The sequence below is a fragment of the Ursus americanus genome, chromosome X (assembly GCF_024610735.1).
Source record: "Ursus americanus isolate L20-20 chromosome X, mUrsAme1.1.p, whole genome shotgun sequence".
In the NCBI taxonomy this organism is placed as follows: domain Eukaryota; kingdom Metazoa; phylum Chordata; class Mammalia; order Carnivora; family Ursidae; genus Ursus; species Ursus americanus.
The window spans coordinates 38,717,010-38,743,524 of NC_142164.1; the positions used below are offsets into that span (position 1 = coordinate 38,717,010).

The 26,515-nt window shown below is 52.7% G+C and overlaps 1 protein-coding gene across 3 annotated transcripts in view; it reads left to right on the top strand.

The window, feature by feature from the left end:
• Window positions 1-26,515, top strand: part of COL4A6 (collagen type IV alpha 6 chain) — a 263,291-nt gene that overhangs the window by 232,865 nt on the left and 3,911 nt on the right. The window contains exons 22-45 of one of the 3 annotated variants that reach the window (XM_087859876.1): window positions 250-429; window positions 993-1,176; window positions 3,867-3,920; window positions 6,512-6,583; window positions 6,861-6,968; window positions 8,023-8,244; window positions 8,640-8,801; window positions 10,434-10,604; window positions 11,236-11,379; window positions 11,817-11,942; window positions 12,397-12,578; window positions 14,465-14,528; window positions 15,123-15,197; window positions 15,703-15,810; window positions 15,905-16,012; window positions 16,548-16,619; window positions 16,950-17,075; window positions 20,806-20,922; window positions 21,250-21,411; window positions 21,604-21,702; window positions 23,292-23,438; window positions 24,146-24,262; window positions 25,172-25,363; window positions 26,104-26,390. In XM_087859876.1, coding sequence (XP_087716002.1) covers window positions 250-429; window positions 993-1,176; window positions 3,867-3,920; window positions 6,512-6,583; window positions 6,861-6,968; window positions 8,023-8,244; window positions 8,640-8,801; window positions 10,434-10,604; window positions 11,236-11,379; window positions 11,817-11,942; window positions 12,397-12,578; window positions 14,465-14,528; window positions 15,123-15,197; window positions 15,703-15,810; window positions 15,905-16,012; window positions 16,548-16,619; window positions 16,950-17,075; window positions 20,806-20,922; window positions 21,250-21,411; window positions 21,604-21,702; window positions 23,292-23,438; window positions 24,146-24,262; window positions 25,172-25,363; window positions 26,104-26,390 — 3,279 coding nt within the window. The remainder of the gene's footprint in view (window positions 1-249; window positions 430-992; window positions 1,177-3,866; window positions 3,921-6,511; window positions 6,584-6,860; window positions 6,969-8,022; window positions 8,245-8,639; window positions 8,802-10,433; window positions 10,605-11,235; window positions 11,380-11,816; window positions 11,943-12,396; window positions 12,579-14,464; window positions 14,529-15,122; window positions 15,198-15,702; window positions 15,811-15,904; window positions 16,013-16,547; window positions 16,620-16,949; window positions 17,076-20,805; window positions 20,923-21,249; window positions 21,412-21,603; window positions 21,703-23,291; window positions 23,439-24,145; window positions 24,263-25,171; window positions 25,364-26,103; window positions 26,391-26,515) is intronic. The other 2 variants (XM_087859878.1, XM_087859877.1) reach the window with 2 other exon arrangements.

The following is a 26,515-nucleotide window of genomic DNA, read 5'->3' on the forward strand; positions in this document are numbered from 1 at the left end:
CGCCTAGCATGGCCCTGGGGCCCTGAAGACAAAATCCAGTTAATACAAGGTTACCATCCCCAAAGATTTCAACTTTGACAAAGGATAAGAAACTAAATGGGCAATTGTGATCCAAGATGATGACATATTCAAGTGCCCAGATCTGTGCCAAAAGGTACCCAAGGATCTGCTTCAGGTCAGATCCAGGCTAGGTGCCAGAGTCCTACCAAGTCTGAATCTCCTGATTATACCCTTTTGTCTCTTTCTCAGGGTTTGTTTGGGCCTCCCGGTCGCACAGGCCCCAAAGGAGAGAAAGGGGAACAGACTCTCAGTTCAGGATCAGGGGTGCCGGGGGAGCAGGGTGATCCTGGCCCCCAGGGGCTCCCTGGGGAGACCGGAGCCCCAGGCAAGGATGGAATACCCGGCTTACCAGGTCTGCCAGGCCTCCCGGTAAGTTGATCGTTCCTGGGTGACGAGCTCTATAAAGCCTCACATCTGACTTCGCGGGGGGAAGGGGGGGTCGGGACGGTTTCTGGTGGCCACTAGACCATAAGACAGGGCAGAACAGAGCCCCCAGCATCTCTTCCGGTCTCTGACGCTGACGCTCTTTGCTCTGTGCTTTTCCTTTTGTTAAAATGGGAATCTCTTTCTGGGCCTGGGTCATCGGCTTAGTCGACAAACGCTTGTAACAATTGACCCTATTGCTTCAAATGCTTCAGCTTCTCAGTAGCTTTCTCCCACAAGGAATCCAACTGCTTTCTGGGCCCCCAAGGACTGTTACCTTGCTCCTGTTTCCTGCCCCCCTTCCCACCACCAATCTAAAAGCTTTTGAATCATTGACTAGCTTCGTTCCCATTAACCAAATTAGAGGAATTGATCGGGAAACTGGAGGGATCGAGGATTTTAACCAAAAATGAAGCTTTGGCCACACTGGTTACCTCTTTGCTTCGGTCAGAAGCCTCTCCCGATCCGTCTTTCCGTTGGGCTTTCATTCCTTCTTCTGTGTTGTCTAGGGTGACGGTGGACAGGGCTTCCCAGGTGAAAAGGGGTTACCAGGACTTCCTGGTGAAAAGGGCCACAGTGGTCCAACTGGCCCCCCAGGAATTGGGCTGCCGGGATCTCCTGGACCTCGTGGGTTTCCTGGAGATCAAGGAATCGATGGATTACCAGGGCAACAAGGCCTCCCTGGGCTTCCTGGTGAGTCATGAAATCAGATGGCCTGGGACAAGAAGAAATGAGCCTTTGAAGAGTGTGTCTATGACCCAGGTGCATGAAATGTGTCCGATAATGAGACTCGGCTGATTATAATCACTGCTTGCAATTTCTAAGGGTTTCCATATGGAAAAAGGAACATAATTATGCTGTGGTACACCTACCCAGAGCAATGTGGATTTCAGTGTCACTTAGTAAGAAAACTTCCTAACAGACCAGTCTGAAAAGTAACAGAGCTGCCTTGGGAGCTTATGAGCTCACAGTCCCCGGAAAACTTCAAGCAGATGCTGGATGGCTGTTTTGTTACAAGTACCGTGGAAGTAGTGAGCAGGAGATGGGATAGGTGTCCTCTAAGTTAGATGGTGAGCAGGAGATGGGATAGGTGTCCTCTAAGTTAGATGGTAATGCCATCAGCGGGGAAGAACCTTTCCTTCATTCCTGAGGTCTCGGATTGACAAGAGACCCTACTTGTATCTAGTCTCATTTCCGACCTTAAATCCCTCCCATTTAGAGAACTTCCTTTTGTTCCTGAACTGTAGGAATTCTAACGAGTGACAGCCCCGCTTGCAGATGGTGAAGGAGCCATGTAATAACTCGCCTTCCTCCAGAACAGCTCTTCACCCCAACTTCAGTTTCCGTTAGTGGCCCCACCCTACTTACAGTCATCTGAAGTTTGAAAACTTGAAACTCATCCCTTATTCTTCATTTGCAGGGTTTCTTATATTCTTTCTTTCCTCTTCTTGCTATTAAGAGCCCACTATCTCATGCCCAGCTTATCAAATATACCTCCATTGCCTGTTGGAATAAATGCGCAGTTGGAAGGAATGATGGGTGGGTGGATGGGTGAATGGCAACAACTTCCTACATTGTTTCTCATCTCCTACCTCCAGACTTTCCCCCACTCAATTCTGCTCTGAATGCTGCTGCCGATGTAATATTTGTGAATTATTGCCATCATCGTGTTATGCCCGTAGTCCAAAGCCACAAGTGGTGGCCTTTTTCTGGAATGTTCTTCCTCTTTTTTCTGTTTCTGGAATGTTCTTCCTCTTTTGTCTATGCAGTCAGGTTTTATCCATCTTTCAGGGTACAAGCCCCACTTCCCCACTAAGCCTTCTCTTGACCTCCCCAAGATGTCACTGCCACTTCAATTATGTATTTTCTTCTGTTAAGGCTTTTGCTTTTCCCAGCTGCTTCGTAAGCATCTGGATACTAAGGAAGACAATCCTTTTTGGCATTTCTCAATTTGCCTATAGTACAGTGCAATGTTCCTTAAGAGACTAACATACACTCGCGGAAGAAAGGGGTTTCTCAATAACTAAAGGGTTACTTCTTAGACCCGTTTCTTCTCTTTCTACCTTGTTACCTTGAAGAATTACCAAAAAAAAAAAAAAGACAAATCAGATCTTGTCAATTTTTATTAATCTTAAAATCTACTTGTGCATGTTGGTATAACAGGTTAAGAATCGATGGCTCAAGATTCTTAAAACCAAATCAGTACTTCAGTTTACAAATTCTTATGAAGGCTCTGAGGAATTTTTATCAAACTCAATCATCCTGTCTTTTGCAAATCCTGGTGTCAGCCGTAGCTTTGCATCCAGCTCTGTTCCCAGAGACATTATTCATGGTCATTCTGCTGCCCTCTGCCAACTGGGTCTTTATTCTAGGCCAACCATTTGTGTAGACAACTCAGTTTTAAATTGAGTTATACTGAGATGGCACAAACATACTTACATGCACTCAAATCTGGATATTGTCAACATTCTGATTGCTTGAAGACAGGGTGAGTCAACAGAAGAAGACCTGTGGGACCATTTCTATCCTAAACGCCACTAGGCCCCAGACACAGAAAGTCCTTAGGAATATAGTCCCATAGTAAACTCTAAACTGGAAGATGCCTTATGCAGAAAGTGGTCTTGTTGCAGGACAAAGATTTTCCAAAAAATTACTTCAACTAAGAGCATCAGCTTTCTTTTTTCTCTCCATGGCAACCAAATATAATTCCTCAAACCTAGCAATTTTTTTCCACGCAATTTTAAAAACGCATAACCTGTGAGCTCTAGACATTTGCATTGTGGCCATTACTGTTGCCATGAAAACCAAAGATGGGGTTCTATTTTTTTTTTTTTTAAAGAGAGAGTGTGCGAGCAGCAGGGTGGGTGGGCAGGGACGGAGGGAGAGAATCTGAAGCAAGATCCACGTCCAGCATGGAGCCTGACACATGGCTCCATCTCACGACCTTGAGATCAGACCTGAGCCAAAATCAAGAGTCGGACGCTTAACCGACTGAGCCACCCAGGCGCCCCCGAAGATGCTGTACTTAATGTACTCACCCCGACCAGTGGTGGCCCAGGCTAGGACGGCTGCATTGCCAGGAAAGGGAATGTAGTCATTAGAAGCCTTTCACCCGAGGGGTGTGAATTATTACAAACCTTGGGCAAGCAGACAGCTGGCTGTTTCCGAAGAGGCTCTGATCCAGGCGCTCATAGTAATCAATCACACGGGTTATTACTGCAACAGCCACGGTGTCCTTGATCCCATGTGCGTGTCAGCTCTCTCCCTTCAATCCAGACAGGGAATGTGATCGGGGGCCATACCCAGGCTGCAACCCCGGCTTCCCTTGGGCCTCGAGGAACTCCTGTCCCGGTTTAATTTTCTTCTTTACTCGATTGGTCTAGGTGACTGCTGCTGCAGGGAGAGCACTGGTAAAGGAGACTTAGTCACAGAGGGAGGTGAGAGCTAGCTCAGTCTCGGGGTTCTCAAACACCAATGTCGGCAAAAACTCCCTTCCTTATCGTTCACCTCTATCTCAAGACACTCATGATGGCCTGAGCACCACGCTGAAGGCTCTGGTTGGTGGGGGGGGGTGATCCTAAGGCTGGGGCACAAAGGAGTACGTGGGCATGCGGTCTCTGAGAGGGGCTGACTTCCTTCACCATGCATGTCGATGGCTTGGCTGGTGTCTGCCTGGAGTGCCTTCATTTTGTGAACTTCACGGGCCATAACTCGCCTTGGGAGGTACCCGGAAGGATGCACGCGCGTCTGACGCTCATTCGGGGGACCCAGAGTAAACTGAGATGTTCGGACCTCGAGAAGCAGAGGCGCTTTTTATTCTGAAGATGAATCTGGGCAGTAACGGGGAAAGTTCCGATTCATCAGGTCATGCGTTGCACTTACGAAATAGAATGCGGAGAGAGCTGATTTCGGCTTTGTGGGGGGAGAAGGCTCTGAATTCAGGGGTGGAAAGTAGAAGACAGAGGTGAAAAGTGAAAGCCAGATACCGGGGTGACTTGAAGGGCTTCCCTCCTGAGCATTTTGACCCTCTGCTCGCAGCAATACACTAGTGCGCTGTGGTGCGCAGGTCTGCCCTGGAATCTTCCAGATGCCTGTCCTTGGCCCCAGCCTCTAAAGGTTTGTTTTTATCTGGCTGTCACAAGTGGCAAGAATTTATGAAACTTATCTGCTGAATGGAGTGAGGATGGATGATCACGTTTGCAGCCAGCACAGAGATATTTGCAGTTTACCCTTTGTTTCGTAAAACTGAAAAGCAATGAAACTGCGGTGTTTGATACATTGGCATCAACGGGCTATTGAAATAGTGGGGGCACAAGAACCTTCTGCAGGGTCCCTCTCATGAGAGCATCCAGCGAGGCCACTCTTCAGCCTAGTCCAAAGGACCGAGGCCCGAGCTGAGCACAGGATCGGCAGCCCTCACCACGCCAAGCATCTTACCACAACGGGCTTGCCCGTAGGTTACGGTTCCACAGTAGGGAGCTCGCCCTCAGAGATCGCACCATCAGGTCAGCATCTAACAGGATGGAGATGGGTGTGACCACCCAGGGGCGAAGATCAGCCCTAAAGCCCTCTCTCCAGCTACAGAAGTATGACTCTCAGGACCTGAGGTCTAGAGGGCAGACAGTTGCTGCCCCGGCTACAGAGTAGTGCCGCTACCTTACCACGGTAGAAACCAGCAGATGGCCTGGGGGGAGCTCTTCCGAATACTCCTTAAATAAGATGATAAAAACAAAACGAAACAGAAAACAAAAACAAAAAACAAAAACAGCCATTGACTGAACAACCACCAGGGTGCTGGGCCCCGGGCAAAATGCCGCTAGCATCCTGTCCTGTCATCCTCACCAACACCTATGAGAAAAGTAGCTCCCGTTTTATGCCTGAGGCTCAGAGAGGTTCAAGTGTCTGGCCACAGCGACTAGTGAGGTAGCAGAACTAGGATACGAGCTCAGGTCTCTCTGGCCGCAGAGCCCGTCCTCTTCACCAATCCACTGTACTGTTCAATTCCGCATTTTGCTTTAGGACTGGAACAAGTGGAGGAGGAAGGGCAGCCAGCTGAGTGTGCAAACTGAATCATAGCTTGTATACATAGTTCCCGATTTCTGTTAAGTGTGGTGGCTTCAAGCAGGCCTTGGGGGATTGTTTTAATGAATAGGCAAGACTAATTTTAATTAGCATAGCAATTGTTTGTAAATGGCACTTGAGGGAGTTGACACACGATTTGTTCATCACTATTTTATTAAACCTCCCCTCTGTGATCTTATATAGACTCTTTTTATTTGCATTATGAATGAGCAAGGAGGAATTTGCGAGGGGAGGGGCTCGCATGCCAATTTCAAAGTCTCCAACACTGAAATTGACCTCTGCTTCTCCCTGAGTCGCAGAGTTGACATTTTCAAAGGAGGAGCTGAGGGAAGGGTCCTTGTGTGTCACGGCCAAGAGCGTGGCCTTCAGTGTTTGCCTAGTACAGAAATACAGCTACCTCTGACCCAGGGTCATCATCAATAGGTTTTTGTAGATCCCAAATGAGGTGGGGCAAAAGAACCCGATGGGTGGTTTTCATTTCAAGAAAAGGGCAGACATGTGAACTTGAGGGGTCTTGGCTGCAAGCCCTCCAGTCCTGTCACATGGCCATAACGGATCCTCAGGACTAATCCCAAGCCCCCCTCCTAGCGAGCGGCTCCATATGGAGGCAGCACGAGTAGGCAGTTGCCCGGTGCCGCTGCTCCCAGACATCTTGTTAGGTGACATCTACTGCCTAGGTGACTGCCTGCCCACTGGACGTTGATGATTTAGGAGGTGGCTTTCTGGAACTTGGCCCTTGGGGGTACTCTTATCTACAAGCAAATTGCACCAGAAATAACTCACAAGAGCTTCTGACGCCACGATTCCTCTGCATGGGCTCCCAGCTGCTGGGTGGGAGGAGCTTGGTTGCGCCGTGTCCAAGCAGATGGGAGGAAAGGAGCATGCTAGGGGGAAGTCCTTCCTGACTCGGTGGGCTCACCGGATACTTACGTGTCACCACCTACAGGGATCACCTTGCCGTGTATAATTCCTGGCTCCTATGGTCCATCAGGCTTACCAGGAACTCCCGGATTCCCAGGTATGGAATGAGGCTAGAGAAAGCCACCGACCACACTCGTAAGGGCCGTGAGCCCCAGGAAGCAGGGGACAGGCTGGCAGCATTTGGGGGGCCCACATTCCTCCTGACAGGGCAGCCTTGAGCACTGAGGAAATAGAATGGCTCCAGGTCTGTGCGGGGAGGTAAGGGTAAGAGGCCCCCCAAGAGATTAGGATTCCTGACTGAACATCCCAAAGGTGACCAAAAAGCCACCCTTTTTGCCATCCTTTCCCCTCACAACTCCTGTTCGGGTTCACAGGCCCTAAAGGGGCCCGTGGCCTCCCTGGGACCCCAGGCCAGCCCGGACTGCATGGGAATAAAGGAGAGCCTGGAAGTCCAGGATCAGTTCACCTTCCTGAATTGCCAGGTAAGGAACGGAGCTTTTCTTCACCTGCTTCTCCTTCGCTGTGACTGTGGGTTTAAATCGTGGTAGCCAGCCATCCACTGATCACAGGCAGTGAGGTTTGCACTCCGGTATGGGTGGCATGGTTTTGATTTCATGCTCAAGTGAGACCAGCTAGAGTGTGACAGTGAGTCAGAGCGGTCAGGGCCATCCACCGGACAAGCCCTTCACTTCCAGATGAAGCTCAGATGGAAAGTGCCTTTGCCTGAGGTCACGAAGCCACTGGTGACAGAGCGAGGAACCCCCCCCCCGCCGCCCCCCATTCGCTGACCGTCAGACCTCTGGCAAGTTCCTGGATCAGTTCCTTGTAGGTCAGACAAAGAGATCCGGATGAGTCAGAGGGAAGTGCTTCCTTTCTTCTCCTTTGCTCACCCCCTGTGGCAAGCTTGTTCTCCACTGTGCCAGTGGTTCTTTAAACCGCGTTCCCCAGATCTGCAGCAACAGCAGCACCGGGGAACCTGTTAATAGTACAGACTCGTGGCCCGATTCTTGGGGCGGGGAGCAGTGGTGCCCAGCCATTTTGGTTTGGCCAAGCACCCCCTCCCCAGGTAGTTCTGACCCACCCTCAGTTCGAGAACCACCCTGCTCTGCACACGGGGCTCGTCATGGGCCATACCCTCCATGGTTTATTCATGGAGCTTCGATCCCCTTCAACCACTCAGAAAGAGGGAGGCATGACAGCAGAGGGTAGATGACTCCAGAAGAAATTGGGCCTTCGACAGGGAGTCCAGGGTGTAACGTGTGCTCTTCAGCCAGTGGAGCCCCCCCGGGAGTGGGTTGCTGGGCTCAGCCCAAGCCCTGGCCTCGCTGAGCTAGAACCTTCTACAGCTCACATGGTGCTGTCCCCAACTCTGGGCACGTCCTCCCAGGACCAGGGGCTCCTGTCTTTCAAGAGAAGTGACACACGTTATTGAGATGTTAGCTTTCGTAATAGAAAAAATCTGTCCCAGAGATCTCTACCCAGACCTATCCCTTCTAAACCTCCGCGGCCTTTTTATTTTTGCCTCTTTACATTTAGGATTTCCTGGACCTCGTGGGGAGAAGGGCTTGCCTGGGTTTCCTGGGCTCCCTGGAAAAGATGGCTTGCCTGGGAACCTGGGCAGTCCAGGTTTACCCGGTTCCAAGGGAGCCCCTGGTGACATCTTTGGTGCAGAGAATGGTGCTCCGGGGGAGCAAGGCCTACAGGGATTGCCAGGGGACAGAGGAGTTCCTGGAGACTCTGGCCTTCCAGGGCCCAAGGGTGACTCTTTTTGATTCTCTTATCTAACAATCTACGGCAAGTCTTTGACCGGTCTGTCCTTGCATGCATACACGCCCGAGTCTGGGGTGATGGATTCATGAGGAGATGACACTGAAAAGTCATTTTGTTCTGTCTCTCCCTTCTGGGAACTTTCTCTTAAATCACCGGAGTCTCTTCTCCTTCATTAGTTAATCTGGAAGTAACCATAATGGAGAGTCTGCTTTCTTGTAAAGCCTCTGATCTGTCACCAGGGCACGAGCAGCAAGGGCTGGAGCAGAGGACCCCGTAGCACTGGGGATGTACCCTGGGCCAAGCTCTTGCACGATAAGTTGGTTTGGTGACCCATCCTTGCTGTCCATCCAGGCTTTTGATCATCTGTCCCTTCCTTTCATTAGGTTTGCTTGGGAAGTCGGGCCTGCTAGGCCCCAAAGGTGAACGGGGCAGCCCTGGCACACCGGGCCACATGGGACAGCCAGGGTCCCCAGGGCCTGATGGTTTATTCGGCGTCAAGGGCAAACCCGGGCTCCCGGGTGCACCAGGCTTTCCAGGCCTTTCAGGTAGGTCCTTTGGAGGAGGAGCCCCAGCTTGACAGCCTTAAGCCGGGCCCTGGACCCTGGCGCCCCAAGGGGCAAAAGCAGCAGTGCACCAGGGGCAGGGTCTAGAAGGATCCTCGACTTTCCCAGCCTCTCACAGTTCCCAATCTCAGGGGGTCCTGGCAGTGCCAAGCAGAAGAGATTTCCACAGTTTAGCTTCTCAAGGGTAGCACGCATCCCTCCCGCCCCTCCTCCGGGGCCTCGCTCCCCCTTTCCCGGTTCAAGAAGCCACCCTAGTAGTGCAGGTGGGTGTAGCCATCTCCGCTGGCTCGGCTGGGGCCATGGGGAGCCGGCTTGGGGTCGGAGGGAGAACATTGAGGGGAGGGCAGCTGCGTGGTGGCCTGCCTCTCAGGCAAGCATACCTCTGAGGACCCGTAGCCGAAGCGGCCGTCACTGGACCGCGGGGCTGACACCACCAGCTCCAGCCTAGCGTTCACGGCTCACCTGTTCCTTGTACCACCCACCTCACCCCTGCCTCAGGGACTACGTCACCCTCCCTTACTCCTGGCCACGTGACTAAAGTTGAGTTTTTGCAGAGCCACTAAAATCCTTTTTATCCCTTTTATCCTTCTGTGTTTCTGGGGTCTTCCCATGGGCCATGCAGGTGAGAACACAGTACACAAGCTCACCGGCTAACACCCCCACAGGCTACCCTGCTCAAGGAACTCTCAGACTACACACTAGAACCTGGCAAGGCCAGGGGTCCCCGGACTCATGCTGGGGGCTTGGCCCCCATTGAATTTCCTTCCCTTGTTGTGGAAGCCCCTTCCCAGCCCCCCATTAGAATCCCGGGGCTTGCAGCTACTCGAATCCTTTCAATTCATGGAAAGCCAAGTCAGCCATTCATTGAGGTCCTTGGGGGCCGGAATACCTCTGTCGTCACTGATTTAATCCTTTGGTTTTTTAATTTCCTTGCTTTGTACCTGAACATTCTACTTCGGCAGCAGCTCAGGAGGTTAAGCCCATTGACCAGCTTAACGCCTGGTGAAAGAAATCCCAGAATACCTAGGAGACCAAATGGGCCTTGGGGATTTCTACAGGACTTGGCACTAGGGGGTCTTTCAACCTTAATGCCAAGGAACTGGCTGACTTAACTGCTTGCAAGAGGGATTAAAAGGGCAGCCCTGTATCCATGGTTCCCTGGGAGGCTGAAACAATGGCTCGGCTTTAACCTCTCCTTCGCCAGATTGGCTCAGGAAACAGCCGTTGTGGTGCAGTGCGGACTGGCCAGACCAAGAAGCTAGCGTCCGGTTGCCGCCCTGGCTTCCCAGAGCTCCATTCACAGACTAAGATGGGAACCACATTCATAAAAGGGGGAAGAAGTTCTAATCAGAAGGGGTTTGTGCACCCTGCCGGCCACTGTGCCAGGCTGAGACTAACAGCCACCGGCGTGCGTGCTGCGCGGGGTGGTAAGCGCTAAGGCTTCAGCCAGCTGAGAATCCTGCCAGTTAGCAGCCTGCATAGGGCCATGGTTAAGGGACCATCTCCAACACCCAGCCGGCCAGCCAACCAGAAGCCATGGGAACAGGCAGTGGCCCAGAGCTGGACATAGCTTCCCTTGACGGCTTTCCTGTGTTCTCTCCTGTACTAATTCAGGACATCCTGGAAAGAAAGGTGTAAGAGGTGAGGCAGGTGCCCCTTCATCAGCTGGAAAGAGAGGCCTGCCGGGGCTGAAAGGCCTTCCGGGATCTCCAGGGCTGGTTGGCTTCTTGGGGAGCTCAGGCTTGCCAGGGAACACTGGGTTGCCAGGCCTGCCAGGTCCGAAGGGTAAGTGAAGTGGGTGGGACTTTTTGTGGTAAGAGGGTCGGGCAGAGGCAGTGCTAAGGGAAGGCTCCCACCTAAGGTGAGTCCCGCTCGCGGCTGGCTGGGTGGAACACTGGGCTGGATAGCGCTGTCAGGAAGGCCCAGGACAGTAACAGCCACGCTGGGCGTACTCATTTGCCCCACCCGTTCCATGGAGCCCAATGGCTCTGTTTCTGCTAGACCACCAGAGGTTGATTGGGAGGCATCTTTATTTTATACAGGGGCAAATGACAGGCCCAAGGTCACACAGCCGATTAGCCACAGTACCCAGCTAGGGCTCATCTCCCTGCCTCCTGGTTCTAGGCCTTTTTTTTTTTTCCTGTGCCACCCATGAGCTCTAACTTGACACATCGTAAGAGAGGCGCCCGCCTCCTCTTTCCTTTCTGTTGCTTTAGTTCCATGTCCCTGTTCAGGGACGTAGTATAATATATAAGGATTAACAGCTGGGGCTTTGGAGTTAGAGGAACCTGGGGTGGGATCCCTTTTCTGCAACTGCCAAGCTGTGTGATTTGGGGTAAGTTATTTAACCTCTCTGAGCTTCCATTTCCTTGTATGTCAGCCAGGGATAACACTAGAAGTTCTCGTTTCTCAACAGGTGAGAAGGGGTCTCTTGGGCTGGCAGGCTTTCCGGGGATGCCTGGTCTCCCAGGTATTCCTGGCGCGAGTGGATTAAAGGGAATTTCTGGGTCAGCCGGAAGAGTGGGACCATCTGGACAGGCCGGTGGTGCTGGTGAGAAAGGTGAGCTGGGGAACTGAATTCTGAACTCACTAGCCACGCTTTCCAAGGTACATTTTTGTCCATCGGCCTTGTGGCTGGTGTGGCTTGTACCCATCCTGTGTTAGATAATCAGATTTGGAGCTTCTGAACCCCAAACTTTGGCTTTTAACCCCAAAGACCTAATCACTTCAGAGTTTTCACCGCGTGTTAGAGGCTCAGTGGCGGGGGGTTTTGAATAGGCCCCAAAGTTGCTGGCCCACTTTGGGCCAGTCAAAGGAGAGGGCATGCATGTAGGTGGGAAGTTGGGGAACCAGGGGCGGGAAAGGGCGCAGAAAAGGAGGCCTGGCGGGGGGGGCGTTGTGGGAGGAACTGAGATGAAAGGTCAGCCCTGCCTGACCCCGTGTCTAAGCTTCCTCTCACGAGGCTCTTACGATGATCTCCCCCACCCTCCCTTGCAGGAGACAGAGGCGACCCCGGGCCAGCTGGAATACCTAGCCCAAGACCTCCCATGCTGAACCTCCAGTTCAAAGGGGACAAAGGATCCAGAGGCTCAGCTGGATTGGACGGATTTCCTGGGCCCAGAGGTGCGGGGGGCAGGCAGTGGGCAGGAGGAACGCTCGTCTTCAACTTCCCTCCTGAGAAAAGACCCCACAGCACAAGACCCCCCAGAGTGGCAGTGTGGGCAGCAGCACAGGGTCCAAGGAGGCCACCTCCTCTGGGCCTGAGGGGCGCCTGGACATCGAGGTGGCCGATTTTCATTGCCACTCTGGAACTGAAGCTTTGAACCACAGGCTGTTGTACCCCTGCTGTAGCCCGGAGGAGCGTGGCAGATGATGGGACATGGGCACTGGCAGCGTGAAGGCTGTGGCCTGACTGGTGCTCCCTAAGGCCGAAGGCACCTCCCCTGCCCCTGAGCTAGCCGTCCCCAAGTCCCCAATGCTGTGCTTTGTTTGCCTGTGATCCCGGGGTCCTGCACCTTGGGGAGCAGGTTTGCTCTTGCCCAGAGTCTTTGCTCTAAGCCCTTTGCTTCTTTCCCAGGTGACAAAGGAGAGGCTGGCCCCCCGGGGCCACCAGGGTTGCCTGGAGCTCCTGGCTTCCCCAGTACCATCAAGGGACTCATTGGCAGAGCTGGCCTCCCTGGCGCCACTGGACAACGGGGCTTACCTGGCCTGAAGGGGTCCCCTGGAATCACAGGCTTCCCAGGAATACCAGGGGAAAGCGTAAGTACACCCAGCTCTTGGTCTCTCCACCAGGGAAGGGCCTCCGTAGCAGGGGGACATGCCCTTGCTCCCCATCTTTCTGGCCCCAGCCCACCTCCTGGCCCCTTCCCCTAGCTCACCGCAGACCAAGCCCTCTCCCTGAGTCTGACAGGTCTTCCCCCACCCCTTTCCTGAAGGTTCCTTCCTCTGGGCCTTTGTTCGTGCTCTCTCCCCCACAGGGCAGAGTCTCCGCCTCTGCCTCTAAGTGCCTAATGCCCACCCAGGCTTTGGGACCCGGCCCTGGCGCCCACTCCCCAGGAGTCCCGGAGCTCCCACCCTGCCGCATGTGCACTTCTCACTGCTTATATGAACCCCAGTTCCGTGTGGGCCCGATTTCCTCAATGAGATTGTCAGGCCTTGAGAACAAGTCCTTACATGCTCTTCCACAATTCTGCGCCCCACCGGCGGCATCTCCCCTTGAACTAGGCACATCGTAAGACTTTGGTACAGGCCTCCTGATGTTTTGATTGCAGAAAGGTCATTGTTGACAAGTGGCAAATAATCAAAGCACCTTGTCTGGGTTCTTCAAAGGCAGGCGACAGAGTAGGTATAGCCCCGAGACGGAGCTGGGTTCGAATCTCCGCTCCCCTGCTCATCAGCTCTGTGATTCTGCGCGTATTGCTCACCTTGCCTGAGCCTCGCTTTGCTCATCTGCACAAGACGGAAATGATGCTCAAGCCTCCCTCAGACAGCAGTGAGGATTAAACGAGCGGATCCGAGTAAAGCGCTTAGCTTGGCAGTTGGAAATGGTGGGCTCTAAATAAGTACTAGCCGTCATAGTAGCAGTATTGAAGGGGCCGATTGAACTGGATCCCAGAACACCCGTGCTCCCTGCAGGCAAGATCCCCATCCCTTTAAAAGCAGCAGGCCATCGGATGGAGAAACACACACGCGCGTGCACACGCACATCCCAGAATCAACTGCACAAGAACTCATTCTTAGCTGGATGGTCCTGACTCCTCCTGCCCTAGAAGGGATGGAGTCAAAGTGGGAAAGCATTCTGGGAGGGGTCCCAGCATGAGCAAAGGCTCAGAGTGAGCAGATATGCTAAATGTTCGGAAAAAGCCAGGCAAATGTAGGGGGATGCTGTCAGCGAGCACAGAGGCCCGGCCCAGAACTCAGACTCCCACCCAAGGCACTAGGTCGTGCACGTCTTTACTAGGGTTGGCTCCTCAACTCAAAACCACACCAGCTCGCAGGCGAGTCACAGTCCCGATGGCCGCTGACACACCCACATCCCAGACTCAGACAGTGTGCTGGACATGAGTCAGCCAAGGTAGTTTTTCCCATGAAAATGGTAACATTAGCCCAAGCTCGGACTCCAGGACCTGCGCACATGCAGCCTGCTACATGGTTCCTTGCAGGGACCTGGAGCTGCGGAACCTGCAGCTGAGGGCTACCGCCCTGCCCGGTGAAGCAATCCTTTTCCTTGTGCATAAGGCTCCGGAGCTTTGGCATGGGTGGTGGTAGCCGACTGTCTGCAGAGCACACCACCCACGGTCTGGCCGGACGGTCACATCCTGGGTTTTCAAAGAGACTTAGTACAACAGCCACACCCTTTTCCCAAGATTCGTATGTTGATAGCCTTTGGGAAGTTATAAATGACGAGACCAGGATTGATCTGCAGATGGAGTCCCTCCCCCAAAAACCCTGACTACGCATTTCCACCCTTGGCTCATCACCTTCCCTTCTGCAGGATGCCCCCTCCATCTGCTCCTCGCCCCACCAAAGCATACACGATAGACCTCTCTCGGGCAGTGGTTCGGGAAGGTGGGGTGGGGGAGCTGTGAGAGCATGGGAGGCCCCGAGCTCCAGGCAGAAATAATGATCTGCATATTGCTTCAAAGGGTTCACAGGGTCTCAATGGAGCACCTGGACTCCCAGGAACATCTGGTCTCCCAGGTTCAAAGGGTGAGGAGCATTTTCTCTTTTATTGGGTTTTTCCAAAGCAAGGTGGATTTCTAGCAGGCTCTGGGCTCTTCGGAAAGGAAACTCTGTGTTCAAGGGGAAGTGAATTGACTTATGTTTCCCCTTTGGCCAAGCCCCCTTTGCAGGCTTTGCTCCTCAAAGACGTGTGACAAACAGTGGTTTGACACACTTTGCCTTCCAAACTCAGCAGCAGAGGAGGGCCTTGGCTTGAGACAGTCTTTTTCCCTGCTGAACCCAGCTCACGGGGCAGGAAAATTTCCCATACTTGCCATCACCATTGTTCCATTCTGGTGATGTTTTAGCGCCCCTCCTCCCATCTCCTCTGCCCCACTGAACCTAGCAATGTCTTCCCAGTGGAGATATGCATCACCTAGCAGCATTTCTTGCCAGTAGCCTGATTGATTGCATCCCAGCCTTTTTCTGGTGATTGGTCACCTTTTACCCAATGCGTACTTTTGTCAAAGATCTCCTCTGGCTACATTGACTCTGAAAAGTTTTTGCTATCAAAAGATCTCTTTGCTGCAAAATGAGCTCTAGCTTCTCCTGACCACTTGGATAATATCTTCATATCTGCAGGAGATCAAGGTCAGACACTTGGAATTTCTGGTAGCCCAGGACCCAAGGGACAACCTGGGGAGTCTGGTTTTAAAGGTAAGGCTACTGTCCTTTTATCTCACGTGTCTCACTGGCTCCTCAAAACTGAGGATCAGGAGGAATTGAGGAGGTCAATCCCAAGTTCTGTGACTTCTGTCCAGGGCAGAGAAATTCCTACCCTGACACGTATCCACTCATAGGCAGCCCGCGGTTTCCCCAAGCCGACCACTCTACTTTTCCTTCGAGACTCATGGGATGAGTCTAAAAAGACCTTTGGGGTAATGGCATCCACTTCCTCAGTTTATAGTTATCTAAATTGGTTCTCGAACATTTCCACCCATTGCTCCTTCTCATGGGGGCACTCAGAACAGGTTTACTTACCTTAGCGGACAGCACCTTGCAAATGCAAAGACAGCTATTACCATCCTTTTCAGAGTCTTTTCATTGGACCTGGCTCTCTTAACAGTTCAAGTAGCTTTCCTTTCCTGCTCCCTCTGTCCCTGGGAGAAACACAGTGTCTGAAATGGGGCCCGACCACTGAGCACTTTTCTTGATTTTGTAGGCATGAAAGGAACAGATGGGCTTGTTGGTGATGTGGGTTTCCCAGGAAGCAAAGGTGAAGATGGGAATGTTGGTATTTCTGGAGATGTTGGCCTTCCTGGCTCCCCAGGTACCATGCTACCCGACGACTGTATTCTGGAAAATCGAGGGTTAGGCTTCAATCCGTGGCCCATTCTGAGCTCCTGCCTTGCTTTCACTTTCAGGACTCCCCGGGATTGCAGGCATGAGAGGAAATCCAGGGTTTCCGGGTTCTCCAGGCCATCCAGGGGCAACTGGGCCCCTGGGATCATCTGGCCTAATGGGAACCAAAGGTATGTGTATTTGAGAAGAAGCCATGGGGAAAGGGGTTTTTCCCTCAGAAAAAGGACAGCAACTCCTTTATATTAGGAGACACTCTCTGGGGGCAAGCCATTTTCAGGGGAGTCACTGACTGGGCCACGTGACAGATAACGGGAAGAGGAGAACATGGAATCCATGGAGAGAAGAGTTAGTGAGGAATCTTGTTGTCCGGGCAAGCGTAGCCTTCCCCTGACTTCGGGGTTGGCCAGCAAGTCTCTGGGAGCTGGCAACTCTAGGTCTTGGCATTGCCACGCTGCGTTCTCAGAGACCTGATGATATATCAGCCAGCTCTCAAAGCTGTACTGGTCTCTAATGAGAGTCAGGAGAAGCTAGAGTGGGGGTTAGGGAATGGTCCGCTCTCCCTTAGGGCAGTAAGTAATGCCTCCAGAAAGACCATGACCTTTAAAATGAGGACTTGGCAAGGCCCTGGGGGAGGGGCAGGACCTTTGGCTGACCCTTCATGATTCAGAAGTTGCCAGAGCCATTTCTGATACTCTGTCTCCTCAGGTTTCCCTGGACTTCCTGGTTTACATGGACTGAATGGGCTTCCAGGAACCAAGGGGACCCATGGAACTCCAGGTAAGGAAGACCCTCAAGGGCAAGAAGGAGAACGTCGGCTCTTCCAGAAGGCTGGCAGGGGCTGGCTATGAGTTCTCAACTGTGGGGTATCCCATATCCTTCAGCTCATAGGTCTCCTCACCAGCCCCCCCTCTCCGATCTGAGGTGCCTTGATTTGTGGAGGAAGAAGGGGGAAAGGGTTTGTCCTTCTAGCCAGAATGAGCTCTCCTTCCTGTTCCCTCAGTATTCAGCTGCTAGTGCTAGTGTCAGGCTGGACCCCAGCCCGCGAATGACGCATGAGGGCCCCGCCCGCACTGAGTTCTGTCCCTCCTCTGTCTCATCTCCTCCTAGGACCTAGTATAACCGGCGTGCCTGGGCCAGCTGGCCTGCCTGGTCCCAAAGGGGAAAGAGGTTCTCTAGGAAGTGGCCTTGGAGCCCCAGGGAAGTCAGGCATGAAAGGACAAAAAGGTGGCCGAGGTAAGTGCGCCCAAGTCAGGCCTCGTAGAAGCTGAGGAAGGCCCAGCCGGGGAGCCAAGTTCGGGGCTCCTCAGGGCCACGTGGCTCACAGGGTTGAGTCGTGCATGTCTTCACATGTCTGGGGATCTCGGAACCCAGTGGAACTGACTGCTGAGAGAGGGTGGGCCGTGACTAAGGGCTGTCCCGGAAGGCGTGTCAGGGAGCAGACCAGTGAGCTCCCTCTAGCCTCCATATTCCCTCTCCCGCTCTCCCTTAATAACCCCAGGGTCTCTCTTACACCCTTGGCCAGGGCCTGACTTTAAAGGTCCTGAGGGACAGGGCTGTCTACTTAGCAAGAGATTTGTCGGAAGTTCCTCAGTGTCCAGGGTGGATGGCGCTCCACTCCTGGGGCCCTGAGAAGACAGCGTGGCTGCCAGAAGGAGCCCAAGACTAAGAGGATAAATGTCTCCCTAGGACAGGCACACATAGGCACTCAGGATCTATGGGGTTTACTAGAAAGCAGGTTTTGCCCTAATCTCAGCCCCTGACTTATGGTATTACCTGAAATCTCCTTCTGAGCCTTCCCTTCCTCACCGCCGAAATGGTGAGAATGAATTCTGATTCTCTCCCTCTCCTTGCAAATGTTCTGAAGACCCAGAGACAGGGCACTCAGTGTAAGATAGGAAACGAATTTCGTGTAGCATCACACCTAGGAGTACAGGCTCTGAAGTCAGACCACTGGATTCAAATTCCAGCTCTACCCCTCACTGGCTATGTGACCTTGAATAAGGAAGTGGCTGGCCCCTCAGTCCCCAATGGACCCTTCATTTTCCTTTTCTGTAAAATGGGCATAAGAGAACCGACCGCACAGGTTTGGTAAGGAACCAATGAGGAGCGAGGTAATAGGTATAAAAGCACGCAGCGCAGCACCCGGCACATAGTAGGTGCTCAAGAAACGTTGTCCGTTATAGCATGACATGTTACCCCGGGGCAATCCTATTTGCAGAATGTTCTGCTCCTCCGTTATGGTTCTGGAGCTTGAGGTCCCCCCGCATCTTATTTACGTGCATGGTTGGATAATGTGTGTCTGTTTTCCAGGGACTAATTCCTACATTAATTCATTTTCTGCTGAATTTTATATCGGTGCATCTGCTCTCTCTGTGTTTACTCTTTCCTTTGGTCTGGACCAACCTGTTCTTTTCTGAAAGCCAACAGCTTCTCCCGAGTGGGGGCTCCAACAGGGTCTGAGCCCATAGGGAGAGAGTGTGGTTTCTTCCACGGGAGGTAGGAAAGAGGGGACCCAGACAGAAGCGAAACCCAGATGGTTTCCCATCTTGACTACGGATGCCTATTCATTAAATTATCCGTTTCCTTTCACTTTCTGAGGTTATAAACAAATCACAGCAACTAATGTAGTAAACAGCGCATGTGAAGTTGGTTACACCTCAGGAACACCAAACGTCAATTTAAAAAAACAAAAAACAAAAACAAAACAACCCAAGTCGCAGAGAAAGACGTTGGGTATGATTCCACGGATCAAAGTTTATAAATAAACGAAAACAAGCAATATATGGTTTAGGGACACAGATATGTGTGGTCAAACTGTGGGAATGCTGAACACAAAATTCAGGAGTGGTTGCCCCTTGAGAGGGAGGGAAGGTGGTAGGGATCTGTGAAGGACATGCAAAGACATTCAAAGGTAATGGCATTTTTGACTCGCGATTTCTAAATATTCTTCTGCTCCTCTCAGGATCAAATTAAAACATTGTTTTAAAAGTACACAGCAAATATCTTCTCCCCCATAGGAACCTATCTCTGATATGATCGTAGAAATCCAGTGTCAAATGAAGATTCACCCCGAAGCAAACTTCCTAAAGCAATCCCTGTCCCTATTAATACCTTTGTCTAAATAACTTTCAATCACACCATTCATTTCCGCATTTGCATTAGCTCCTTAGAGGCTGCATTTTTGTACCTAGGCTTTTCTTAAGTCTCAGACGCCGAAATGAGTTGGAAAAACATGCCACTGGGAGTTTTCACGTGCTCCTTTAAAGTGTCTTATTCTTACAGAAATACGTGAGGGTTTTGTTGTTGTTGTTGTTCGCTTGTTTGTTTTACTGCTTGAGATCAGTAGGACCGTTACTTCAGCTTTAATGCTAGATTGGTGGAATTCTAAACTCAAGAAACAGGTAAAAAGAAATTACTATGGAAGCTTTTTAGAATCTGTGTGCCACCATCTGGTGGCTTGTTTGCTGCTTTTTGCTTCGTTTCACTATATAGATATTTATATATATATATATATATGTATATATGTATATGTATGTGAATATCTAAAGCTATATTTTCAGGAAAAAACACAATATGTCTTTCTTTTCAGATGTTAACCTTTGTGACAAAGAAAAACACTTGAGAGGTTCATCAAGGCATAACTGACCATACTTAAAACTAGCACCATGTGGCTTTATGGCTTGGTTTTCTTTTGTTTCATTTCCATACCTATAATAATCGGAGCCTTTTCTTGAAATTCACTTTTTTATTCTTTATGTTTCCTCTGCATTCGGTTCACTAATGAGCTGTAAAACTACCGGAATTCACCAATCCACCATCTTTCTTTATGCATTTTTATGGGTTTACTATTTCTTTAACAAAATACGAGAAGTTCCACATTAATATTTTTGGCTTTCTTCATCAGAAAAATAAGAATTCAACATTAGTATTTTTGGATATTTTTGTTACAAAAATCATCTCGACCACCAGAGTAGTTTATCAACCAGTAGGAATCTATTTCTCTTCATTTCAATGTATTCTAGAATATGCCAAAATAAGAAATACATTTCTTTCACGCTACAAGTATAAGATGGACTTCGACATTTTACGTATGGCTTTGATGTGGCTTCCCATCAAGATTCCATGTGTGTCTTCGTGTGCATATCCAATAAATCTGTAATCAGTTGAAATTTTCTGGTTTTGAACGTTATAGGAGAAATCATTCCACAAACCGAAAACACATAAAAAAAATATCGGAGCAGACAAGTATTCTGTATCTACTCTAATACATGGCTTTTTTTCTTTCACCAAAGTAGGGGGGTGGGGCGTGGGATGCAATATAGAGAAATTTGTTCTATAGACAATTAAGCAACCATCCAGCTGATATCACGAATTGCCTGTAAAAGCATTTTCCAGTTTGCCTAGAAGACCCAGAAACTGGCCCTAGAAGACACCAGGAGCCACAGTGCCCTTGGGACCTCCACTCGGACCCAGCAGGCCGCTGTTCTAGCTGGCTGGAGCCCGTGCCCCGCCTCAACCCTTATACGTTCTCTGGGCAGCCCCAGACGTAACTGGCTAATTCAATGAAAATGTGCCACAGGGCCAGGGGATTTAAAAACACTTTGGGAAACTTCAGTTTCAGGTGTTGTAGTCATGCCTTCTTTTCTTCCCCGTTTGAGGGAAATCTGCCTGAAATATCTCCATTTCCAGCGACACTGGGAGGTAGAACTTTCCAAAGCTCCAGCCTGAGGAGGAACCGTGGCACCTGCTAGGGGGTGGAGGGGGGCACGTGGGGGGAACAGGGAGTCACTATGACCTCCTGTGGGCTGTGCTGCTCTGCTAGCTGCAAAGGGAGACCGACAGAAGGGAGAAGAGCCCTCTGCTGGCGTTCGCCGGTCTGGCCCCTACCTGACCGCTTCCATTTTCTCTGGGAGAGCCTGGCCACACCAAGCCCATAGCGGCCCCTTTTATTTATTCTTTGCAGGTTTCCCAGGTCTCCAGGGCCCTGTTGGTCTGCCCGGTGCCCCAGGCCTCTCCTTGCCCTCAGTCATAGTGGGACAGCCTGGCGACCCTGGGCGACCAGGCCTAGATGGAGAGCGAGGTAAAGACAGGAAGCCCTGAAGAGGTTTGGCCTTCGCCTTTTGCCCGGATTTGGGAGAGATCTTAATACAGTCCAGCCGCATTCCTACTGCTGGACATGCATGGGCCTGCTTGGCCTCACATCCCTCTCCCAGCAGGGACACAGGGGACTGGAACGGGCTGCATTTGCTCAGAGGGTTTGGAAGGTCCAGGCACTGGGACCCCATACACGGCAAGGGAACATTCTCTGCCCTGGGGATGGGCTTTGGCTTCCTAGCAGCCCCGAGGCCTTCAGTGGTGGCCATTTCCTGCTTACCTGCACTCATTCCTCTTCTGATCTTATCCCTAGGCCGCCCAGGCTCCCCCGGGCCCCCAGGGCCCCCTGGGCCATCCTCCGATCAAGGTGACCCTGGAGACCCTGGCTTCCCTGGAGTTCCTGGCCCTCAAGGGCCCAAGGGAGACCAAGGAATTCCAGGTTTCTCCGGCTTCCCTGGAGAGCTAGGACTGAAAGGTATGGCTGCTTGGCTGGCTGTGGGGCCCTTTCCCACTCCACGGTTGGAGATGGCCCCTTCCTGCAGCCCTGTGAAGAGAGGCCCGCTGATCATGCTTTCCCTGCCCTCAAATCCACCTAGTGTTGACCCCGCCGTCCCCCACCCACACCACCATGCCAGGCCCTGACTTGCTTTCCTTTGGACTTTGCCAGGCGTGAGAGGTGAGCCTGGCTTCATGGGGATTCCAGGCAAGGTTGGGCCACCTGGAGACCCAGGACTTCCCGGAATGAAGGGGAAGGCAGGGCCCAGAGGTGAGTTGAGAGCACGTGCCCAGCTGATCCTGAGCTCGAGGGACGGGTTTGGGGGTCACGTGCCTACAGGAGTCCCTGCTCACCATGCTGAGAAAACCTGGCTGGCTGAGGCAACTGGATGAAGCCCCTCCAGGGAGGGTAGTCCCCCACCTTGGGGACATCTCTGCCTCCGGCAGCTCCCGGGGCTGAAGGTCACTGCCACCACGGGTCAGGCCACTGATCTCCCCTCTGTACTCTTTCTGCCTCGGTTTGCACTCATCGCCACTCACCCACGGGCTCAATTCTGGAAATGAAGAAGGACCTTTTCCGCCCTTTACTGCCATCCCCTCACGCACGCCCAACCCGTTAGCAAGCCCTGCGGGCCGCGTCCCCCCAATGCGCCTCACATCTGCTCACCTCTCAGATCCTCCCTTGATGCCACCTGGGTCCAGGGCACCGCAGGTTCTCACAGGAATCACTGCAGTGACCTGCTAACTGGCCTCCCAGCTTCCTCCCTTGTTGCGCGGCTCCCCCAATGATCATTTCTCCACGAAGGGGTCAGAGGGATCTTATAAGACATCCACTGGCTTCCCTTTGCAGAGGAATAAACTCTGGCTCCCAAAGTCCCACAGGACACCTCCCTCTTCATCCTCATCATCAGCCCTTCCTCTTTTCTGTTCCCGTTCTGTGCCATGCCGGCCTCTTTCAATTATCCAACCTGGTTGACCCCAGGGCCTTTGCCCAAGCTTGTTCTACTTCCTAGAATCCTCTTGCCCTCCCCATCCATCCCTGCTCCTTCTAATCTGTAATGGTCTCAGCTTAAATGTCACTGCTTGTAAGGGGCCACTTATCACTCTTTCTCAAGCAGGTTCTCTGCCCCAGAGGCCCCTCGGCTCACTGTCACTGTCCGTGTCACTGTCGCTGCGCTGTTCATTTCCTTTGTAGTGTTTCTCACGACTTGCAGGAAGATGTGTGGTATTTGTCAGGTTATGCACCTTCCATTTTTATCACTGGAACGTAATCTCCACAACGGTCTGTCTTATTCACTGCTCCATCCCTCAGTCTCCCACACCCACATAGTAGGCACTCGAGAAATATTTAGTCAATGAATTAGTAAGCAAATTGGCTTGTGTGGCTTCTATTAGTAAATCAGCAGGCCAGGCTCAGGGTCTTAGGCCGTGGTGCTTGCTGAGCCTCTGAGGCTGGACGCCTCCCCTTGGCCTCCTTGGCACTGTGCTCTGACCAGTGAGGGAGTGAATCAGCGACCCCAATCCCGAACAAAAGCTCAGCCCACCTCATTTGCCACAAACGTGTCCTGACTTGCCTACCATGTCCCAGGCCCTATGCCGGGCCCTGAGGAAACATGAGGAATGTAGCCCATTCCCTGCCTTCAAGAAGCTACCAATTCACTGTGGAGGTACGTGGGTAAAGAGGACATCATGGAAAGCATGGTGACAGTCTTCCTGGAGGGATCCAGTGGGGACTGTGGAGGCAAAGAGCAGAAGCAGAAAGCGGGCTATCGCCAGGCGGAAAGGCAGCCTTCCGGGGCCCCATGCTGGCTGCCTCCTCTGCCGCCACCTGATATTTCCATCTCCCTCACTTGCCCCCAGGCTTTGCCGGACCCCGAGGTGCTCCTGGACAAACACCAATTGCAGAAGCTGTCCAGGTTCCTCCTGGACCCATGGGTCTACCGGGCATCGATGGCATCCCTGGCCTCACGGGGGACCCTGGGGTTCAAGGCCCTGTGGGCTTCCAAGGTAAGGAGAACACCAGCGACAGGGGACTTTGTCAGGGAAGGGCGCTAAGACGGCCTTGGCTGAGAGGCTAAAGCAACTGCCTGGCTTCTCCAGCTCCGAGGGGGCACCTCCATGGAGCATTTCCTCTGTTCCTTCACAAAGCTCCAGAGCTTCTTGCCGGGAAGGAGGGCCAGCAAAGTCAGCAGATGTACTTGGCTTTGGAGAACATGTGGGCAGAGCGTAGCAATTACTCCGGGCAGCGCGCCCCTCTCTAATGTGCCGCCGAGGGAAGGAGGGGGCGGTGGGGGGATCAAGAGCCAGGGACAAAGCCCTGGGCTGGGGGACCGGGAAACCCAGCTTCTAATCGCACCTGAGGCACCAGCTCAGAGAAGTGAGCAGTCGCTCTGGGCCCACGTGTCCTCATCTCTGATGTGGGACCCCTACAGTTTCTGTGCATTCTGTGCGTTGCTGGGAGGATAGGAAGAAGGCAGGGAGAAATAGGTGTGAGGGGGTTCAAAAGGGCTAAGTGCAGAGCAGTGGTCCCAGGACAGAGATGCTAGGACTGGAGCTAAAGGACCAGCCCTGGAAGCTCAGCTGAGTGCTCTAAAACGATGACCAGTGCGCCATCTCCTGGTGGGTCCTGGGCATGACACACGAGTCCTTTCTCTGGGGCCGGCTCTCTCCGACCTCCCACACTGAGTCCGTACTGCGCCCTTCTCTCCTTGCAGGCTCCAAAGGTTTACTGGGCATCCCTGGCAAAGATGGTCTCAACGGGCTCCCCGGCCCGCCTGGGGCTCTCGGTGATCCTGGTCTCCCTGGACTGCAAGGCCCTCCAGGATTTGAAGGTCTGTCGATGTCAGCACCAGGGGGCAGAGGGTTTCCGTGAGGGTAGGAGGCTTTGGTGTGAGCCAAAATCTCAAATCTGAGAAACAGGAAACCGGGAAGTAAAGCTTGACACTACTAGGAGCCTGGAAAACCAGACTGCATTCCATTCATTCCCACCCACCTCTGAGCCTAGGAAGGATGAGAGCCCCACATTCTGGAAGGCACAGGCCTCCTTCCAAATCCTTTTCTGGGTTCTCTTCCAGCTCTCAGGCAGGCTGTGAGTGCCACCTAGCCTGGCCCTGGCCCTGCACCTCCCCATTCTACCCTGCGATTCTGACATGGATGGGAAGGGGGTGGTTCAAGGCATAAGAAAGTTTGAGAGGAGGAATGGCTGCTACTTACTTCCCATTTGATATCAGAGATGGCAAATCAGTTGGTTGTCCGGCGTAGAGAACAGCTCTGAGGCTCAGTGGGAAAGGGGTACAATTAACTAGCCACGTCTGCCATGGGCAGGAGAGCAGGTGTGATTTTTGCTCTGCAAGTTCCAATTCTGCTTTTGCTGACTCTGATTCAGCAGGGACTCGGTTATGTCCTGGGAGAACCTGAAAGGTTGGAGGAGTCGCCCCCGCAGCCCCCTCCTCCCCCATAGAGGACCCGAGGCCAGGCAGCTGTGGGAGGGGAGCTAGATGGCATGCTTTTTCAAATAGGGCCGCCGCTGCTGGATACACCTGAGTCGGCATTCCAGCCCCACAGGCTGTGGGACTTGTGAGCCTGTTTCCTTACCTACAGATCGGGGTGATCAGGTTGTCGTGAGGATCCAGTGAGTTAACACGGGTGTGTGTGCAGTGTGACCCACTCGGTGCTGGGCATGAAGTCAGTAGCTGCCATTTGGAGCGGCTCACCCCGCTTTCCTGCTCTCTCCCTCTCAGGAGCTCCAGGGAAGAAGGGTCCCTTCGGGAGGGCTGGAGTGCCCGGGCAGAGCGTGAGAGTGGGGTACACCTTGGTGAAGCACAGCCAGTCGGAACAGGTGCCCGTGTGCCCCATCGGGATGAGCCAGCTGTGGGTGGGTTACAGCTTGCTTTTCGTGGAGGGGCAGGAGAAAGCCCACAACCAGGACCTGGGTAAGTACTGGCGCTGACACCAGCCTTGGCCATCCCCCCTTCCCCCACGGGGATCAAGAGCTCCCCTCCTCGGTCCTCCCAGCCCCGGGGGGGGGGCCACCGTTGCGTAGCCGGGTTCGAGCACCAGCTGTTGCATCAGGAGGATCTGGGTTTAAACCCTGGCCCTCCCACTTACTGGCCAGGGACCCTGGATGAGCTCTTCAACCCCTCTGAGCTTCCGCTTCCTCCCTACATGGAAACAAAGCTAATGCTAGTACCTATCTCACAGGCTGGTGTAAGAATTACAAGAATCACCCAACGGAAAACGCTTAGGACAGTGTTTGGCATGTTAAGCATCCATTACACATTAGCGATTAGCAGGAGTAATAATAATAATATGACCTGTGTGGCAACAGCAATTACCCAGGAATTAATTGTATTGTCTACAGGTGTGCCGAGTCTGAACCATAGACTCGCTCTAGTAGATGCCGGTTTTATACAGCAGATTAATTAGGGAGTCGTTATGCAGCTTATACAGATTCCTTTCATTCTCAAACTTCCCTGGCGCATTGCAAAGAGGATTTGACCAACGGACGCCAGTGGATGTACAGTGTGCCAGGCCTGGAAGGAGGGCCGTCCCTGCTCTGGACAAGCGGTTGGATGTCAACCCGGCCGGTCCAGTCCTGGTGGCGCTGGGGACAGTCTCAGCCCCGCCCCTCAGCCACACCTTAGCCGCCCCTGCGCACCTGCTCTCCTTCCAGGCTTTGCTGGCTCCTGCCTGCCCCGCTTCAGCACCATGCCCTTCATCTACTGCAACATCGACGAAGTGTGCCACTACGCTGGGCGCAACGATAAATCCTACTGGCTCTCCACCACCGCCCCCATTCCCATGATGCCCGTCGGCCAGGCCCAGATCCCCCAGTACATCAGCCGCTGTTCCGTGTGTGAGGCGCCCTCGCAGGCCATTGCCGTGCACAGCCAGGACATCACCATCCCGCAGTGCCCCCTGGGCTGGCGCAGCCTCTGGATCGGGTACTCCTTCCTCATGGTGAGGCCCTGCCCCGCTCCCTTCCCCAGTGTAGAGGCGGGGGGGTGGTAGGCGGGAGGTCCCCTCATGTGGGTTCGCAGGCCCAAGTGACATGAGGTAGGAACCAGAGAATTTGAAAAGAAGGA